Below are 20,500 nucleotides of genomic sequence, written 5' to 3'. Positions count from 1 at the left end.
AGACAAACTTATGCTACCAACCATCTTCAGAAAGTCTCCTGAGTGGTAATACAGGCAGACTTTAATTGCACACTGTGCCACAGCTCTGCATTAACTCCATCCTTCCCTTATGAAGAGCTGCCAACCTAGTAATGATCACAAAAGAGCCTCTCCTCCTCAACACCAAAAAATGACTAGAGCGCAAGAGAAGATAAACACCCTGCAGCCCAGGATTCCTTTGGGAAAGGAAAGAGTCTGGCACCACCAGTTTCCAGTTATTTAATACCGGAGCATGAGAGCACTGACTAGAACCACTGTCCTCTCTAGACTGCCCTCCTGGTCACTGCCCATCCTCACTCTCTTACAAGGCCTGTAGAAAGATAGGTTCAGAAACACAAAGAGGGCAAGCATGTAGTTAGCCTGGGGGATTCTGCAAGGTATGGAATCCCAGGCACTGTGGGGACAGAGAAAAATTTCATTCTGACTCTGTCTTACCTTCTTTTAGCATCCCCACTTTGAGGCATTTCATGAAGCGACAGGCCTGACAGGACTTGCGCCTCCGTTTCGTGATCTCACACTCATTGGTGGCCGGGCAGCTGTATTCAATATTCCCTGTAAGCAAACACAGAGATGGTCACCCAGGAATCATGTTCTCCCTATGGATCCAGGGGCAGGCTGCAGTGCCCAGGTATTTCCACCACCATCAGTCTGTAAATGTTGCATGTTTGCTCATTCACTTACACACAAATCCTTTACCCTGCTGACCTAGCCAAGGGGATGACAGCAGTGCTGGGCTTTCAGGCACGTGTCCTCCAGGCATGCCATCATCCCTTGTGCTGCACCCCTTGAAACCTGGCCTGTTCCCTGAAGTCCAGGGATGAGAGTGGGAGCAGTTCAGACATTACTAGAACTTCCTTTGCTGCCAGTCTTGCTCCATATGTCTGTGGGATGGATATCACCCGCCCAAGTTTCTTGTCCTGCTTGGGCAACCAGGGAGCTCAGAGACAGCATGTCCTCCTTTGCTTCCTCCTGCCAGCTGCCATACTACAGGTAGCACGGAAGCAATAGGTCTGCACTGAGAAAGGTAGATAACATGTCCTGTAAAATGAACATGGTTCTCTGTGCAAATCTTTACATTTTTACTTTATTAGTCCTTGTGCACCTGCTCTCATCCTTTACACAGGATTCTTTCCCTCTTCCCACTTTCCTTATTCCCTTTTATTTGTGATCATCTCTCAACACTGCCTATAAGACAAAATGAGAAAGAAGCATCCCAAATTTATGTCTAATCACATTTTATTTTAAGCCAACAATATAACCAAAGCATGGATGCAAGAGTCTGATAAAAGGGTGTAAGTAGAATTATTCTGGAACACAGTGTAAGGCAACAATTATTTAGTACTAGAAGACAACAAACACAAATGGCTGTCTCAATCCTGCCATTCACTTTGAGCTGATGTTTCTGAAGAGGGCTATGCAATGTTTGCTGTGGAGCTGGACTGGAAATCTAAACTTGGCACTGACGCATTGACAGTGACAATACATTTAAGGCAGTCTAGTTACTGGTAAATCGGGCAGCACTGAAAAAGGTACCTAAGCTCTACATCAGTGGAACAACACTTTAATGATTTACAGCAGGAAACTGAGGAAACTGAGGTTTGATATTTCAGTAAGACCTGTAGGGAGAAGTGTAGGTAAGAGCTGAGAGAACACACAGTATGGACTTTGTATAGCATCAGATTAGAAGTATAGTTTACAGTTTAGTAATACTGGGGCAGGACTTGATTTTTATTCCTACTTTTATAATGGATTTTTTGTTTTGTGCAAGACCATTCCCTCTCTAAAGATCAACAATCTGATACATATCAATCTCTGGGGGTGGTGAATAGACCTTGGGGTTCACTAGGCTATTGGAAAGCCCTCCGGATTTCTCAGTGGAAAAACAGCACAGAATCAAAAGAAAGAAAGCACCATTTGATTTATCTCATTATTCTTGGCCCATGCTGAGTGAAACTCCAGGAGCACACAACCCCCAAAGCCTAAAGGTGGTCAGCCTACTCGCTATAAACATTGCTCCTCTTGCTTCTTGTTTTGTCATAAGACTTGCAACTTCCCCCTAAGCTTCAGCCCAACCAGCCCATTCCTCTCACCACTGCTCATCTGGCCCCAAATGCAGTTTGTCAGCAAGAGCAGAGTGTGCTGCACAAGTTGCTTCCATTCAGGCTGTATTTCGTCATTGTGCAGCATCTGAATTTCAATAGCCAGCCATGTATCAAGAGAGCTGGAAATTGAGATTCAAGCTAGATCTCAAGGAAATAAACCAATTCCTGTCCTAGACACAGAGCTCCAGCACATTACAGACCCTTGAGTATGGAGGCCTTGATCTCATGATCAGATACTTGCTGTGCCCCACACAGGAAGGAACAGAGCAGGAACAAACCTGGGAAAAAACTTAAGACACAGTCTCACTTTGGGAGGTTTTGCCTTTGTTTGAATGCAAACCTTTCTCACCAAAGACAGGATCAGAGCTCTGGAGAGATGCAAGATTTCATGTTTTGTGGTCCAAAAGCCAAAAATTTTCCCCCTAACACAGAGACACTACTGCAAGGGCACCGAGCCTTTACAGCAGTGGGAGACAGTGACAGCTCGCATCTGGAAGCTCAAGGTCCCTCCACAGTGTCAAGCAGATCCCCAAGCTTCCCCATGCCTCTATTCCCTGGATCCTTTGACAAGCATAGAGTGGAAAGAGTCTAGAAATCCCACATCACCACTAAATGGGAGAGTCTCAGAGATGTGTAGGTACTAGTTACCATATACACACTCTGTGTGCAGCTTGAATAAGCAGCTCTCAAAGACACGTCTGTGCTGGGATCATGATTGCTAAAGGAGCCTCAGAGGAATCTAAGCACTGGGAGTTTTATATCAAGCCCCCAAAGATGCTGTGCACTGCAGAGATTGAGAGCCACAGCTGGGGGCAATGCCTGTCATTACTGCAGAAAGCAGGGGCATCACTAGGGAAGGCACAATCAGCATTACCCAAGCAGAACTCGACCAGAAAAAAACCTGTCATTTCCAAAAGTTTACCAGAGTTCTCGGATTTATTTATTTTTTTTGTGTCTCAATTTCTTTTATGGGTCCTGGGGCTGGCTGCCAGCACAGTGAGTTGCTCACAGCTCCCTGTAATTTCTGTAAGTGCCCTGTGATAAAGTGATGAGATTAACTCATCGAAATTCCAACAGCCTCCCAGTGGCTGGCAGTCACACCACCAGCCCAGCTGCCAGCACAGGGGCCTCGGAGAGAGCTTCCCTTCACTGCAGCAGCTGGGGATGCTGCAAAGTCCTGCAGAAGAGTGTCAGCACACAAAGGTGCACAAAGACATGAACAACAACTCTGTATGAAACTACAAGATGTGAGTCAAGTCTCTGTGTGTCATGAACTGTAGATTATGTGACCCAGAAGGAAGGGGCAAAAAAAGGGATAATTCAATAGACAAGGCCTTGCTTTGAGCTGTTGCTTATCAGAGAGATTTCCTTTACGTAGAAAATATTTACATTTGATCTGAAAAAAATGGTAGAACCTCACCAATGCCATGGCACAAGATTTACCTTAAAAACGGCTTCAAAAATCAAGTGGTAGGTGAACAGATCAGAGTTTGGATTTCTTCTAAACCTCCATATATCACCTTGGAGGTCAAATCACTTCCTCGCCATGTCCTAGTTTGCTCATCTGCAAAATGAAATGAACACCAAACCTACCTTTTGGAGAGATTGTGAGTCTTTATTCATTAAGGTGTAACTGTACTTTAAAGCCCTTAGATGAGAGATGCTACAAAACAGCAAAGGACTATTAAAGTGATAGAACATGCTTTTTTATGCTGGAGAACTGCAAAACTACTCTATTTTCTGCAAAATTAGACCTCTGACTGTTAAACAATTTGGAACATAATTTCTAGTGCACACGTAATAGGAGCACCTGAAAATTGTACACCAAAACTTGGTCATTCAAGAGACCCTACAGTCACCCTACCTCTCTGGAACAGGATGGACTGGGAAGACAAGAATGTCTCCCTGAGCTTGGGGAACACAAAAAAATTGCACCCATCTCCTGCTTAAATTAGGGATAGAGTCCTCAGGGGAACAGAGCCTGAAATCAGTACAGCACTTGGGACACAAGCTACTCCCTGCTTACTGATTTTACCTTTCTAGAAAGCCTTTCTGCAAGGAAACTCAGGAAAGACTAGATAAAAATAGCCAAGGAAGTTCTTAAATAATTTTCAGCGTCTGATTGCTAAAAAAGCCCATCTTGCTTTTTCTCGTTTCTTCGTTGCTGTTCACTTAAATGAGTCCTTCCAACTGAGGCATCATAGCTCAAGCCCTGGTGTGAAGAGAGGTACTTTGTGAAAATCAGAGGAAAACCTCTCAGTGATCTGCATGAGGTAATAAAAGTTATTTTTTAATCCTCAGCTTTCAAAGAAAAGGATTCAAATGATGCTACAAAGAAAACGGGATACATATAGGGGTAACACCAGCACTGTTTGCCTCTTCAGGGTGGCACACCTGGCTCCTGCTCACAAAAGAAAGCAGGGACATTTCACAAAACCTCACTCAAATCAGCCTCCTGCTTGCACAAGCATGCAGGATAGGGGTTCTGGGGCTCCCTACTGGCAGCAAATTTGTCTATAGGGTTTCAGTCACAGAAATATTTTACAGAACTTCCACATAAAAGATCCTTCTGCACAGAGCTTGCTGTACAGATGTACTGAGGCAAACAGAAAACACTAGATTAATAGAGTTGAGGTTGCACTGAAGATGGTTTTTTAAGTTCAGGTGATCTGTGAATAGTAAGCAGCAGTCAAGGACTAGATCATGAAATACTGCACTTTCCCTGGGTAAGCTTTAGAAGATTTTGGAAAGCTGTGAACTCCCACCTGAAAAGTAGCAGGCACATTTCTGAGAAGGACAGAAGGACAGGACAGTGCCCAGCTGATGTGGCTGCTACTGTATGGACACAAAACCTGCTTTGTGAGTGTGGATTGTAATGCTCTTCTGCTCAGGAAAACCTCTGTCAACCACTCCTCTTCCTAGGAGCCACTCCAAGCACCACAACAACAACCAGAAAGCCCTAGAAGACTTTATTACAAGCCTATTATACATCCCTACAAGTCTTCTGAGCTGCATTATCCACGTTTTAAGCCCCTTACTGGTGTAAAGGCATCCCAACACAGCAGTTCTGTTGCTACACCATTTGAAGCTTGCCAGACTCAAGCTGGAAATCCACAGATGCAGGCACTTTGCCTAACACAACTTTCCTATCCAGAAGATGATGGTAAATGTGTCTCTTTTCTCTGAATCTCCAATGTTTTTCTGAGCTTTGAGCTTTTATATTATAATAATGGGTCATTTTAGAAATAGCCTTTATTTTCACCATTTGAAGATGAAAAATAGATGCAAGGTAGTCATAGTCATGAGTATATTTAATAATAAAGGACTCATATCATTACACAGCACTATTATTAGTTAATATTCAAAGCAGGCAAAACTACCTACTAGTTGTAACAATTAATGAACAAACGAGAATGACAATCTATTTGACTGATACACAATGCTCTACCTACTGAGCAAACTATTGAGAGAAGGAATAGACTTTGATTGAGAATTTCTATCCTGTAAAAAAAATCCAGTATTTGCCTTTGTCTAAATTTGGATGAAAGAACTAATTAGGATTTCCATGGAACAGAAATTTTAAAAGGTTTATTTATAAACATCCCAAACCATCTTTTATGCAACAGACCCATTCTTTTACATTAAGCTACATTAAATCTTTTGTTTCAAACCAGACCTCTCTGGAGCACCAACAGCAGCACACTTAAACATGTCTGAAATTCAGATTCTCTCCTATCTCCACTAGATTGCACATTCCACAATATTCACACTCAGGTAAGGTAAAAGCAAACTGCTACTAGAATATAATCCCATGAAACAGTACAATGATAGAGAAACAGGATTAAAATTTTGTCTGACAGCCTAGCTGAGACTGAAAATGCTTCAGGTCAGTTTAGGATTTCTGACTGCTTCAAAGCATGGGTAGTACAATCCTGGGGATCAAAATATTATGTTCAGAGAGAAAGACCTGCAGCCCAGGGATGTGTTCTCTCATCTCACCTCAGGTTTTCACTTTTCTGTCTCAAGCATTGCCAATCCTGCCAAGTGGAAATGCCACACAGGTTTCCAGGCCTTGATCCTTGGGCAATGTAACATAACATAAGAAAGGACAGAGGTGTGACATTTCCCCACAATCTGTGGGACAGGTTAAGGAGGCATTGGGTGATCCTGTCTTCCTGTCCTAGCTCAGGAAAAACAAACACTCCATTTCAGCTAGAAGGGAATAAGTGGTTTGGATTTTCCTGCCTTCTTTATTTTCTCCTATTATCAAAATTTTTCTTGAGGAAATCTGACTTGATAAAAATTCCACTTTTCTTTGGAAATATCCTACTGACAGAAAACTCCCACACAGCAATATTAGCGACCTCAGAGATAATCAGCCATGTCCATACTGCCTCTCAGTCTATCTTCTCCCCATCATTTAAAAAGCAGCAGCTCTTGTGTTGTCCATGACAACCTGGCCTCACCTGGCCAAGTGAAAATGAGCTGCAAAAAAGTCATCATGCTTAAAGAAGGTCTGCAGCTGGATTGGACCTTCTTCCTGCTGCTGCTAGAGCAGCAGAGGGAGTCAAAAGGCCATTGCAAGACACCCTTGCCTCAAGATATGCGGGTTTTATGTGAGTTAATGCAGCTTAAAAAACCTTAATAGGCACAGAGTAATTTGTAGCAGGGGTAGGGTGCAGGGCTAGTTGGAAGTGGGACTCCATGTGAAGCTCTGCTTCATGATCAGGGGTACCTAGATAGGGCTGCAGTAGTTTAGTAACTCAGCACAGATTTAGACCCATTTTATGGCAGCATGCACGTGTAAGGCCAGCAGAGTAAGTACCGTCATGGTATTCATTGGTTTTTCACCTGCCAATACTCAAGCACAGAGAAGTGAAGTGGCTTGTCCAAGACCACAAAAGCCTGATGATGAATTTACCTATTTCATCTCTTGAACATCTGGGAAATCCTGGGATCATTGCTCCATCTCAGTGCTCAAACCACTGAGTCAATGCCGCCCCCACATACTGAATCATGGCAAGATTTTGGTACTAGGATACTGGGAATGCAGTTATACAACATACACATCTGCATGCTTTCTGCAAAGCCTACATCAGTGTTGGGTGGCCTGGATGAAGAGGTTTTCACTTTGTCTATTAGATGCTTAAAACAGCTACTGAATGTAATAGAGTTGCAGGATAAACACCTTTTGGAAAAACTCTTGCCACTTGTCTTCTCTTTTGTATGATCCTTCAATCCTTTTCCCCTGCACAGGCAGGGCTATACTTGGATATCAAGCCCACAGCAGCAGCACCCTGGGAACGGTGCATTTTCTTAACACAGCCAAACTCTGCAGACCTGTTTGCTGCCCGCTTCCCTGGGCTCAGCCTTCAGCTCCATAGCTGAAATTGCTCACTCTCAGGCACAGCACACTTGACTCTCACACTCTTAGGAATAAAAGCATTTTAGTACCTCAGTTGCCAACCCAAGCTGATGACAGGGTGAGAGAAATTTCCACTTACTCCTTTCCCCCCCGTCTGCTACATGTTAACAGGCAATCAATTAGGGAACCACAGGGAGAAAGACTATGGCTCTGCTAGGGAAAGGAAGATGGAGGGAAGCACTCTCCCCTCTTGGGATTCAGTCAGCTGGCATATCACCTGGCTGATACAGGCTCCATGTTCTGCTACCATGCATAATTTTCTTTTGAAGAATTTTGAGAGAGAATCAAAAGTTCATATTTCTTTTTCTCCTTCTCAGGATCTCCTCTGCTCTGCCACAGAGGTCCTCCACTATCACTTCCATGAAGGGTTAATTATCTGGTCTTTTCGTGTATTAGGAGACACCAGGACTTTGCTTCAGAGTGCTACCCTGTCCCTGCTTGAGCACCTGAATGTATCTAAAAGGAACACTAGGAAAGGTCCAAGGGCTGGAGAAGGGATGGAGTCAGAGCTGACAGAAATGCAAGTAAAAGTTCACATTCAGTCACAGAGATTCAGCAATGACAAATCACAGACAGGGAACCAGGGAACAGGCCAATGCACTAGAGATGGCCATGAAGAAGGAAGTATCAGTGGGGCAGAGTAATTATTTCCACAGCTGGATTTCCACATTAAGGGGAGATATCTGAAATCTATGAAAACAAGATAGATATAGTGACTTTTGCAGAGACCTGGGATAAACTGCACTCTGTACTGTTCAACAGTTGAACATCCCCAGCAACAGGGTGTAACCAGATCCATTTAATTAACAGAGTGGTCTCTCCACATGTGCATTTCTTTAATTTCACAGGAGGCAAGGAAGTATTGACGTGGTGGACTAACCCCAGCCAAGAGCCAAGTACATGCACAGCTGCCTGCTAACTGTAGACCTGCCTTCAGTCAGCATTCCGTACTTGGGCAAACCCAACACACTTCCCACTGGCAGATGAATGATCCTGTCCTTTTTCCAGTTAGTGGAGGAAACAAAGGGTGTATCTGAACATCCAGGCATGTTTGTTCACATGGGGCATGTGTATATAAGTATACCCAAGCATCCACGGATATTGGAAGTTGTTTGGATGCACTCCTGCTTTTGATTATATTGTAGCTGCACATGTGCACATCTGCAAGCACACTTTTGGCAGTCAGGACACGCCATACTCCTCATATGTGAATTGTACATGAAGGAACAACACACTGCAATTCATCTACACATGCATGCATTGAGGTTTTCAAAATTGCCTGAGGAATTGCTCATCCTTAGTGAGACTGACAAAAACTTCATCTTCTTCAATGCCTAGTTTTTTTATCTTCAAAGAATCTGCATCTTAATTAAAAAGGTTGGTGAAACTAGAAAAGGAGAAAAAGACTGACTGTCACAAAAGTTCTCTGTCCAGATTTGTGCTGGGGTTTGTGTGGAGTTCATTGCTATATATCAGGACTGGTAGGACAGTAGAATTTCTCTACTCTTGTAATGCTGGAGCTTTCACCTCAAGGTGCAGATATGTCTACATAAATTCCATCTCTTGACAGAAGCATTCGAATGGGCCTTAAAACACCATTAAAAGCAAAGAATTTCCTTTCCAGGCCTTACTCCACTAGCTGCCACATTCTCATAATATCAGTGCCACTAGCAGAGGCAGGAAGATCCACTAATCCAGATACCCAGATCTGGTAGCCAGTCAGGCATGGAACTTGGTAAAGGTTCCTACCATCACATAGCATAACTCCATGTCCATGTTGATTTGGAAGGACCAGAACTGAGCAGGAGGAGAGAGGAAGCACACAAAAGGATGCAGAGTTAAGTGCATTACATTCATTCTCCCTTTCCCCCTTTTATGACACCTCAGTCTCAGCAATGTCTGGGGCCATGTCCCTTTATTTCTATGGAGTGAACACCTCAGTTTGCATTCCTTCCCACCATACCTTGAATAGTCCTCTTGAAGAAGGCTTTACATGCCTCACAGGAAGCCACGCCGTAGTGGTACCCAGAAGCAATGTCCCCACACACCAGGCACAGCCGCTTGGGGATTGCATTGAGCATGTACTCGCACTTGGTGGGTGAGTCCTCCATGATGGCGCTGGCGCAGTCATCGTAACGCTTTCGGCAGGACCCGCCGCCAATCCCCGTGCCGTTGAACATGGGTGGCGAGTCTAGGCCATTGGGGTGGCCACCCATGGCGATGCCGTAGCCACCGCTAGCGTCGGAGGAGCCGCTTGGGCTGTGGTGGCTGATGGCGTCGATGCCAGAAGATGGGCTGGAGGGCTCGGTCTTGATGAAGGACCCACAGCTGGAGGAGAGGTGCCGCTCCTCCGTGGCCATTCTGCCGAGCAGCCTGCAGGGAGAGAGCAAAGGCACTCAGCAACTGCCTGGCCAAACCCGGTTCCAGGTTTAGTCAAAAGAGAGCCCTCCTTTTGCCACCTCAGTCCAACTCCAGTTGGCTCAGGCAGTTCAACCCTATGCAGGTTCTTCTTGAGGAATATCGGTACAACTGACTAAGACCAGCCCACCTGCTCTCCACAGACTCACACTAGAGTAAAGACAAAGCTCTTCATGTAGATCATAATTTCAGGCTGTTCACAGGCTGCAGTGCTGGGAAGGGACATGAGTGCTGAAGAAGCACCATCTACCCAGAGCACCATCTACCCCAAGACAGCAGAAAGAAACAAGCTTGCTGGTGGCAGCCCAGGTGGAAAAAATATGTTGGTTAATAGCTTTATGCAAAAGGTTCAGTAGCATACTCTGCAGAAAAGACCTGCTCAGATTGGATTTTCATTTTTTTCTTTTGTAATATGAAGTCTTTGATTAATTTTCAAGTTTCACTCCTTCTCTCACTCCATCTCACCCTTTATCCTGCCCTGCTGCACTATCATCACTAAAAGAGGAGCTTAGAAACAGAAGGAAAAAGTCATCTGATCAAGTTTCTTCTGTCTCAATCTTAAATCTTAATTTTCCTTCTATTTACTAGTATTGAGCTTTTGCATGGACACACAAATTTCCACTTCTATAGTCTAAAATTTATGGAAAGAACTTCACCATTTCAGTTCAGGAAAGAACTTTTCAAGCACTTTGTATTTATTTTAGTCACAGATAGTCTTGTTCCTTATAAAAATGGTCAGTCTTTTTTTGGAAGACTAAATTTTATGATATTTACAGCAATGAGTTTCAGGGATCACTTGTGCTGTGTATGAACAAATCCCAGTATTATTTGTCTATAATATATTTGCAGCCTGTCAGGCTCCCTAAACATCTCCTGACTCTCCTTCTCAGGAAATGTAGTTTTGCCATGTTCTCCTCATTCAGCTCTTCATTATCCATATGATTGCTCTCCATGCAGAAGTTTTTGCAGATCTCTTATCTGCTTCATCATCCATCTCTGAACTTCCTCTAGTCTGGCTATTTCTGTTCAGTCCAGAACAGAGTTCAATGAGCCAGCTCCTCAGCAGCATGGAACTGGCACTGCTCCATCACTTCTCCAGCTGAAGGTCTGGACAGTAGTCAAGGCAAACGCCATCAATTATCTAGTGACGTTACAATATTTTCAATGTTATTTTCAGTCTACATATTACGTAACTCCTTGCACTGTTTGCTTTTTTTCCCTCTTTAGATGAAAATCTAAATTGTAACCATTTCTTCAACAAATAGTATCAGGAAGTTACTTACTGCAACACTCGATTTTATTCCTGAGTTGCCACAGTTAATTTAGAAGGCATTAACATGTATGAAAAATCAAATTAATGCTGCTGGTGTGCAATGTTTTGCAATAGTCAACAGTGTATTTCATCTGCATTTCTACTATGCTGTGCAGTCCACACACCCAGCCTTATTAGGATCCTCTGGAGTTCTTCACTCTTCCTTGGTAATTTGATTTCACCTGCAGTCTCACTGTTCACCCACTTCCCAGATCATTAACACATGGATCAAACACCACAATACTGATCTTTGTGGGTAATGCATGTTAACCTTTAACATGCTGAAAATTGACTTCTCTTTCTTTTTTGAGTAGGGTCTTTGACATCTTTTGATTGATAATAGTATTAACCTAAGAGGTTAAATTTTCCCTTCAGCAAGAAAATTTGTCAAAGGCTTTAAGAAAAACTAAACATGCATTTTCCTGATGACATGGCAAAGAATTCTGACTGACTGGAGATGCTTGACTTTTCTTCTTGGAACCTCTGCTTGTTTAAAGTTTCCACACCATGGTCATGAGAGTAATTTCTATTTCAGTTTCAGCCTATTTACCTGGTATTTGTGGCATCTCCTTCTGCCAAGGGGTCAAATCCATCAGGGGACAGGACAAAATATTCTGTGAATCAGCAAGGCTGGAGTGCACACTTTTATGTATCATATCTGTGTGTCTGGTGATAGGAATATAGATGTTTGATATGCAGCAAATTCACAGTCCTGCATCCTTATGATCTCATTTGACCTAAGTATCTCCTAATTTTCCCTTCTCTGTTTCATCCTCAAAGTTTGACCTCATCTCCTATCTCTGGGATCGATCAGCCAAGTTTGATTTTTGGCAAGACTGTTGACCTTGAGAATATGGGCAGGCATCTCACGTTCCTCAGCTGCTTTGCCTGGTGTTACTTGAGAGGAATCCAGGGTTTGGGCCCTCTCAGAGACAGTGTGATGAGTTGATAAATGCCCATGCTTTGCCCAGAGGGCCACAATGAACTAGAGGTCATGGAGCAGTTACAGAAATCACTGCAGGTGCATCCATCTCTATTCCCACAGGACACCAAGACATATTGCAGATCTGGTGTAATGACAGCTGACCGTGTGAAGGAAGATGAAACTTTGCTAAAGACTAGATCCTAGCATCTCACAGCAAAGCTGAAACCTGCTGTGTGGGCTCTGGAAACTCTCCCTACCTGACAAGTGCATCTGTCCTAAAGAAATGAAGATCACTGGACACAGCAACTTGAGATTAAGGTTAAAATGGAAGGCAAAATAACCATAAAACACTGCTCTGCACCGTGAAACTCCACAGTAAAAGGAGCTGGAGTAATTTTCAAGGCAGACAGAGGAAAACACTATGAAACAGGAAAGATAGGGAGATGAGCTGTACTGGCAGATTCCATCACTGGAGCCCAAATCCCAACTTCTGTTACTTAAACAGCCCAACATTCACAGATGACTTCAAGAGTGCTTACCAAGGTATTTTCCTTCAGTGGAGAGAAAACAAAAAATAAAAACAAAAAAAAATTTAAAAAGAAGAAGAAGAAAAAGAAGAAGAAGAAGAAAAAGAAGAAAAAAGAAAAAGAAAAAGAAAAAGAAAAAGAACCTGGGGAAATAAGGAGCCTTCTTCCCCCAAGGCATGCAAACAGTGAGTGTTTGATGGTGAATCAAGCCCCCTACATCCTTACAGCTGAGGACCCTCCTGTTCCCTTCCAGCAGGCAGCAGTACATAGCAAGTTCTGGTTGGATGTGAATGCATGCTTGAGAGCTAAAGCACTTAACACCAAGATAGATCAAAGATTACAGCTAAGGTGACTCCAGCCATTCCAGAGTATGTGCTTTTCTTTTCTGGCTTCTGACTTTCTGCAAGTCTCATGGAGATCCCGTGCTGGTTTTTTAACAGTCAGAGTGTCCCCTGGCAATGAGATACAACATCTTGAACTTCAAGAAGAACAGCTAAATGTTTTTTGCAGAGTTCAAAGTGATGAACAGCCATTTTGCTTGGCTCTAGTTACCTTAATAGGAATGTAAAAGGAGAGACTTGATCCAACTCTCCTCCGTGCTGGCACAGGAAACTCCGTTACTATTTCTGTGCCCATGTAACAGGCTTAGAGGTTCTAAACATTTCGTTCTTTTCACCTTTCCTCATCATAGGTCATTCCTTCTAATCCCTTTAGCATCTTTGTGGTCCTTCTCTGGATTTGATCCAACTTCCCTGGGTCTCTGTTGCAGCAAGGTGCCCTGAACTGCACAGTGCAATGCTGCAGCACTACAGGGGAGAGTCACAATGGAAAGCACACGGCCAGGAAGACATATGGACCAATGGAGCAGTAGCTTTGCCAGACATCAGGCTGCACATCAGCTCACAAAATTTGATGTTCAGTCTCATTGGGACCTCTCTGAACATAAGCTGCTTTGGCCACGGTGCTCTGCACAACATCAAATTTGGAGATTTTCCTTGTTCCAAAGTAGATCCAGCATCATCTTTGAACTACACAGTGCTAATTATTGCTTGTTTTACCAAAGCCCGTTCACAATGCTCATTTTTTCAGCCTAGCTCTTATTTTCTTCTACACTGATTTTTTTTTTTAGTATCTTTTGGTTCTGTCAACTGTAAATTTGGGAGTGATCACTTTTACGTTTCTTCGAGGTCACTAATGAGTATTTACAGTCAAAGCGTTGTCCTTTTGGACATCATCTTTGCAGAAGGATAAAGAATATCTGAATATCTCTAACCCTTCTGTTTACACTCTGTCATTTAATCCATGATTCATTTCACAGGATTTGTATCAAAACCAATTTGATCTAATTTCCCTAATAAGATTTTGCACAGCTTTGTGTCAAAAGCCCATGCATGGTCCACAGTCAGTCTATTCCCGCACTCCTTTTGCCCACTAATTATCTAATTGCATCAAGAAAGGTTATTGTCTGCTGTACTCCCGTTTCATAAACCCACTGTTGTTTATCACTAGCAGTGTTCCTAGCCTTTATGTGCTTGTAACTGTCCTCAGACAAGTGTGCTCTGACCTCAGTGATTCTGGATGTAAATACACAGGTTTAGATCAAGTCAAGACTGTGCTTTAGGTTTTTATCCATTAGCTTTGGGCAGTAACGCTGGTTAATATTACAAGTTTCCTCAATTCTTCTCCAGCCTTTCATCTTTTGCTATTTCTCTGCAATGGCTGGTATTTTGCCATTAAAGGCTTATGAGTTTAATGATCTTTTGAGAACAACAGCAATAATAAGAGAAGGAAAGATTGCTAGATGGGGAGGAACAGAAAGGGACAGAAGACTACAGTTATAAAATTAAGGCAGTAGTGCCCCTGATTTTCATTCTTTTATACCTCAAGGATTACAAGTTTGGGATTGATGCAGGTAAGGCTATTTTATTGCACATCATTCTGGGTTATTTTTGCCTGAAATAGTAATTTGTAGCTACATTCAGCTCTTTACCCCACTTATGGATTCAGAAATCACAATAATTCAGTAGTCTTTATGTGTAAGTGAGAAGAAAAATGTCCACCACTCACACTTGCTTAGCAGGACAGCCAGAACACCCAGCTTTGTAACAGAAGGTAACTTCTCTCCCCCAGAGAACTTTTTATCAGCTAAAGGTATACACAATTCAGTAACTTAATACCATCTGAGCATTGAAGTGCTCATGCAAACATAAGTATTTGACCTTCTACATTCTCCAAGTACCACTTGCTATTCCAAAACTGGATCAAAAAAAGTTTAGTGACAACACTGCTGGGCTTCCTTAGTGGCTGAAACCTCATCTTCAACAGGAAATGCAAGGATGGATCAGTTCTACACTCCAGTTTCCTGAAGAAAGGTAAGGAATGGTCATATGTTCTGCCATGTAGTCCAGTCCCTTCACCAGTATTTTCTGGATTAGTCATTAAGTCACCAACTCAGCACATTGGAGATTTCCAATAGCAAGACTGAAATTATCATTAAAATGGGTACTGAAATACAACTGTAGAACTAGTATCAGCTTATGGAGGGGAGAAAGAGAAAACACTCAGGCCCTCTTCAAGAAAAATCTTCCCTATTCTGGGCACAAGGAGAAATGTAAAAGGTCAGAAATGGGCTCTTTTTTGGGTGGCTCTCACACTAGATATGGATTCCAGACAGAATGAAATCTTGATTTTCTAAAGTTCCATAAACTGGAAAACCCTGCAAGTAAGATGCCTGTAGAGCTTGTAACTTCCAGGAGCCATATGGATGTACTTGTGGAACTGTACTTCAGTCCTGAAGTCCCCACAGTAGATTTAAATTATACTGACAAAACCTGAGAAATCTGCCAGTATGAAGCTGCTCACTTCAGGCACCAGCCTGTGACAAAAGCACACTTTGGATTGCACAGAAATTTTTAAACCAGTCATGGAAGATGAAAGTAGCTTTAATCCGCAGAAGCACTAATGATAAGAGAGATAAAACATCCATTCTCTTCTCTGGTACAGACCCATTTCTGCTATCGGTATTTGTCAGTTCAGATGACTCAAACTTGCATTACATGCAATGCAATTAATGCAATGCACTGCATGTAAATGGGATGTGCACATCATGGACAACATAGATTCTGTGTCTTTTGTGAGTCACATGAGAGAGCTTTGCAATCCACAGTGGACTGATAAACAATGTAGGTCAGCTTCTCAAACACTGGCTGCAACTCCAAGCCAAATTTTGTCAGGTGTTTTTTTTAGATACAGAAGACAGAAATAAATAACGTTTTCCAAGTGTCAGGCTAGATGTGACAGCTGCAATAACAGCCGTGTAATTTTAGGCCACTTATGCAAAGAGTTAATGTCACACAGCTGAGCCCCACCTGTTGGTTGACCTGCTTTTACCATGGACAGCTCACCGACACGCTCCCACCCTTGCCTCACTGAGAACACCCACCAAAGTGCTAGGGAGGAAAGGGATCAGCACCCACACTAGTTTCCCATGCTCTTCTACTCCACATGGACTTCAAATGAGAGAGCCATCATTAAGAGACTATACTGACAGCTTTTCTCCATTCAACAGTCCAAGAATAATGGGATCTGCCAATGGGCCACTTTACTCCTGTACAGTGGATAACTGTGGGAAACTCAGTCATATCAGGAATCTTTTCTGGGCTTATTCTATCATATAGGAACATACTCTCTTCCCAGGACAAGCTTAATTTCTGTCTGAGCATAGGCAAGAGCTTGGGTATTACCAGCATGATGGGCCTGATCACAAACATAAACACACCAGTGCATGCGCTTTAGAGATTTTTTGTGTCAATCACAGCATTTTGCATTGCTATAAAGTTCAAGAGTCAGAACTCAGCTCAATTTAACTATTTTTCTCTGGAGTACAGATCTGATTTCTAAGAGTTCTGCCAGGTTTCCTAGTGATGGCTCCCTTTGGCTTGCATGGGTTATGCTCCTATTCTGTTGTGGTAAACCCTGGACAGCCAGTTTTCAAGGCATTTGTCCATAATATGCCCCTCAAACCCCCCAGTACTATATACTTGTCTTTGGACAAGCTAGTGCTCACATTCTGGCTATTACACAAATAGTACTTGCTTGTCTAATGCTCAGTAGATATTTTATCCCTTTGACCCATTGCATAACCAGAGCCCAGTTGCATATCAGTAGATCTTCTCTAGCCCAAGATAGCTCATGCTGAAAAAAGCTGTCACAGCAAAATGTCTGGAGACTGCTTAATAAATAAAAAAGGCTCTCATGGGCAGAAGACATTATGGATTTCCCACTAGCCTTCATCCCTCTCCTCATTACTGTAATTTCTCTTCACCCTTACGACAACGGTCTTGTTAGTAAATCGTAAAAAGTATTACACGGATGAAGCGACAATTAATCTGGAGGTGTGACACATATCAGTTCACTCTCTTATTAACACACTGCCTTTTGAAGGTACCTTGCCCTCTGGTGTACTAAATGGCACTTCCTCCAGAAGTGCTTTAGCACTTCAGCTAATGTCTCTTGCTTATACTTACTGCTGATACCACAGCAAAACAAGGACAGGGTTGACTTGCTGTTCACTATTTATCCAAGTTCTACCACTGCTCTTTCCCCCCAACGTTATCATTCTGTGTTTCACATTTCCACTTACCCCACTATTCCTACATTCACAGCAGTTCAACGATTTTGCCTGCACACAGCAAAGGTGCAACTCAATCCCTGTTGAAATGCTCAGCCAGACCTTCATTTCTTCTTGAGTGTCTTTCTTTATACTCTGCCTATCTAGAGCACTTATAATCTGTATCTCTCTGAGCACCTTCAGTGTCCTTCAGACACTTGTGAGTGAGATCCATACACAGGAGGCTCAGTAAAGCACATTTCAAACACTTATACATCAGAATTTTGCTTCCACCTTCTCAGATGAGCAAGGAAAGGAGAACTTCTAGCACTGCCATTCATATCACACTCACTTTAGCATCACAGCCTGATCCAACATCTCATCTCTGAGAGACCTTTGACTCAGTATCCTCTCTGCATTTCTGAGAGAAAACTGCCACCAGTACAAATTCGTCAGCCTGCACTTCCTTGCATTTCAAGATATTCATTGAAGACATCCCCCTTCAACCTTGCCTACAATTCACGGTGAACAGTGGCATGAAAAAAGAGAGACCCAGAGGTATTGCCTAATTTTTCTAAGTGTTTGAGGAAGGAGTTAGGATGGAAGATACATATCAAAGACATCACCCTAGAAACAAATGTGCAAAGAGACTCAGTAATTGACATTTCTTTAGGAATACTAGCTCACTGAAAAGGAGGACTTTGGGTTTATCAAGATAAAATGTGAACCTGAATGTTATTCAGCCTGGATGCATTTAGAAATTCTCTGGGTTTGAGCTGGTAATATTTTTGGGGAAGGTTTCTGTTTCTTATGCTTCAACAACACAGCTGTAGTGGGATTCTGCCTCCTTCTCCCACTCTGGCCAAGACAATCCAGACAGATTAGATGAGCTTTGCCTAGATTCCACCTGTAGCTCCAAGAGAAATCTATTACTAAGTGCCTCATCATTAGAACATTGCTCAAAACCTGTCAGATCTTGAAAAACTATCTGAAATTAGTTCCACATAAATTACAGCATGGGAAATAACAAAGGAAAATTAGTGCTTTTTAATTTGATTTTTTTTTTTTTAACCCTGACTGTTCAGAAAGAATTTCTAAGATGGTACAGTGGCAAAGCAAGGTGACTGTGAGTAACTGTAGACCAGGCTCCTTTTCTGCTAATGAATACCACAGGTGTAAGGAGAATAGGTCACATATGGAAACAGAGGTTTCCTTCTGCACACCTTACACTGCTGTAACATACAGGATTATCCTTAGCTACCTATTTAGAATAACCTCATGGTTCAGTTTTGCTGAGTCTCTAAACTCCCACCTTTGGTAAGTATTTAGCAGATCTCTTAGCATACACTGCATACATTAAGTAGGCAGCTGTATCTGACCCAAATTCCACCTTCTAACTCCCATAACTTATTGTAAATCCATTTCATTCATCCATCTGGCTGTCCCCATTTCCTTTGACTGACAAAGCAGCTTCCTATCCACTCAAGTCCGACCCTACCTGAGGACCCACATTCTTACTTGCCTGAACCAAGAGATGAGGCCAACAAACTGCTCACTAGACAGAAAATGTATAGCAGAATAAACACATTGTTTTCCCTAATACTCTGCAAAACTTGCATGTTTCTTTCTCTAGATTTAAAAAAAAACAACCTAACCAAACAAAAACCCCCTAAAAATCTCAGTTCAGCCAAAACAAATTCTGAAGTAAAATACTTTTAATTACTTAGATTTTCCACACAAATTGGCATCACTGTAGGAAAATTTAACTAAATGTGACTACAAAAACCCCCAAAAAATAATCCTTTTGTCATCATGAATAGATTATTTTCTCATCCCATAAAGTTTTCACTTTTCTCTGTTACTATTTCTGGATACGAAATAAAGGAATGCAAGCTTGCAAGCTCCTTAACCTCGGTTTCTCTTCCTTTTCCATTCTTTAGCATCCCTGATAATGGTTAAGCAGAAGCTAACACACAGACATAGCAAAGCAGACAGACAGGCAGTCAGACACCAGCAAAGAAACTACACAGCTGCTTCTACACTTTCATATAGTACCTCTCTGAGATAGCTTTAAATGTTACATAGTTTCATTCTGGAGAGTATCTGTGTATGCATACATTTACTATGCAAATACACACAATTCCCTTCTCTCACATCTCTCCTTTCCTCATCATGTACATGCACCTAGATACCATTCCAATAGCTTTGCTATAGGAGCCAAACTATGACTTCATACTTCCTGATCATCACTGTGAGTGGTCAGACCTTTTCAGCAAACATAATGCAGTAAAGCAAAAACAAACAATCAAAAACCACTGCCTAAGTCATACAATCTGCAGTCTGCACCTTGAGGCACACTCCTCTGTCTATCAGAGCATGGGAGGAAGAAGACCTCACATGGTCTGCAATCTGTCCTTGCCCATATTTAAACTTATTCTCTCTCCAAAGGTCAGGAAACCTTTGCTGATGCAACTAAGAGGGGGCCCACCCTCTTCAAAGTAGGGACCCAAAAAGAAGCAAATTTCAGCAACTGATGGCCTGGTGTGACCCAACTGAAACCAGCCCACCCTGGCGGCATGTCCTCCCTGCTGTGCTTGTTCCCTTTGCCCTTGGAATGCTATCACTTGTTATCACGCTGACTTCTCCAGATGGGGCATTTTGGCTATTGATCTGATAAATAAACAGCCTGCTCGCTCGATCAAAATGTTATTTTGCATTTCAATTACTGTTCGCTAATGCAACCTTCATCCCGCCAAGAGTGCTGCTGGCAATGACACTCGACCTGGCACAGGCGCTTGCAAGCAAACTCGGCAGCACCCACTGCAAGCACCTAACGGGATTACCAACCTCCATTAGATGCACGGAGAGAGAGGATGATGAACACACAGTAGTGGGCTGAAGGGGAACAGACACGCAGAACAGAAGGCGTGAGCAACCTGGCCAAGGGGTTGAGAGAGGCAACAAGGCAGCTTTACCAGATATTTTGACAGTGAGAGATCTTGAAAGCTAAAGACTTTCCCTCCAGTGAACAACCCCACATAGCAGATAGACTGAGCTCTCTGTGTGTGAGCCGTGCAAGAGTTCAGAGCAATGGGAAACAGAAATCAATGCCTGGTGACCAGCAGTGAGCACTGCAACCCGTC

At 42.7% G+C, this 20,500-nt stretch overlaps 1 protein-coding gene across 5 annotated transcripts in view; it reads right to left on the bottom strand.

Annotated features, from left to right (window-relative positions):
- Positions 1–20,500, bottom strand: part of ESRRB (estrogen related receptor beta) — a 126,915-nt gene that overhangs the window by 31,306 nt on the left and 75,109 nt on the right. For all 5 annotated transcript variants that reach the window (XM_041471974.1, XM_041471972.1, XM_041471973.1 and 2 more), the window contains 2 exons: positions 9,530–9,939; positions 475–591 (listed from right to left, as the gene is read on the bottom strand). In XM_041471974.1, coding sequence (XP_041327908.1) covers positions 475–591; positions 9,530–9,926 — 514 coding nt within the window. In that variant the 5' untranslated portion in view covers positions 9,927–9,939. The remainder of the gene's footprint in view (positions 1–474; positions 592–9,529; positions 9,940–20,500) is intronic.

Source organism: Pyrgilauda ruficollis, unplaced genomic scaffold, assembly GCF_017590135.1.
Source record: "Pyrgilauda ruficollis isolate IOZ18807 unplaced genomic scaffold, ASM1759013v1 scaffold28, whole genome shotgun sequence".
NCBI classification, from domain to species: domain Eukaryota; kingdom Metazoa; phylum Chordata; class Aves; order Passeriformes; family Passeridae; genus Pyrgilauda; species Pyrgilauda ruficollis.
This window is presented reverse-complemented; position numbering and strand designations above follow the sequence as displayed.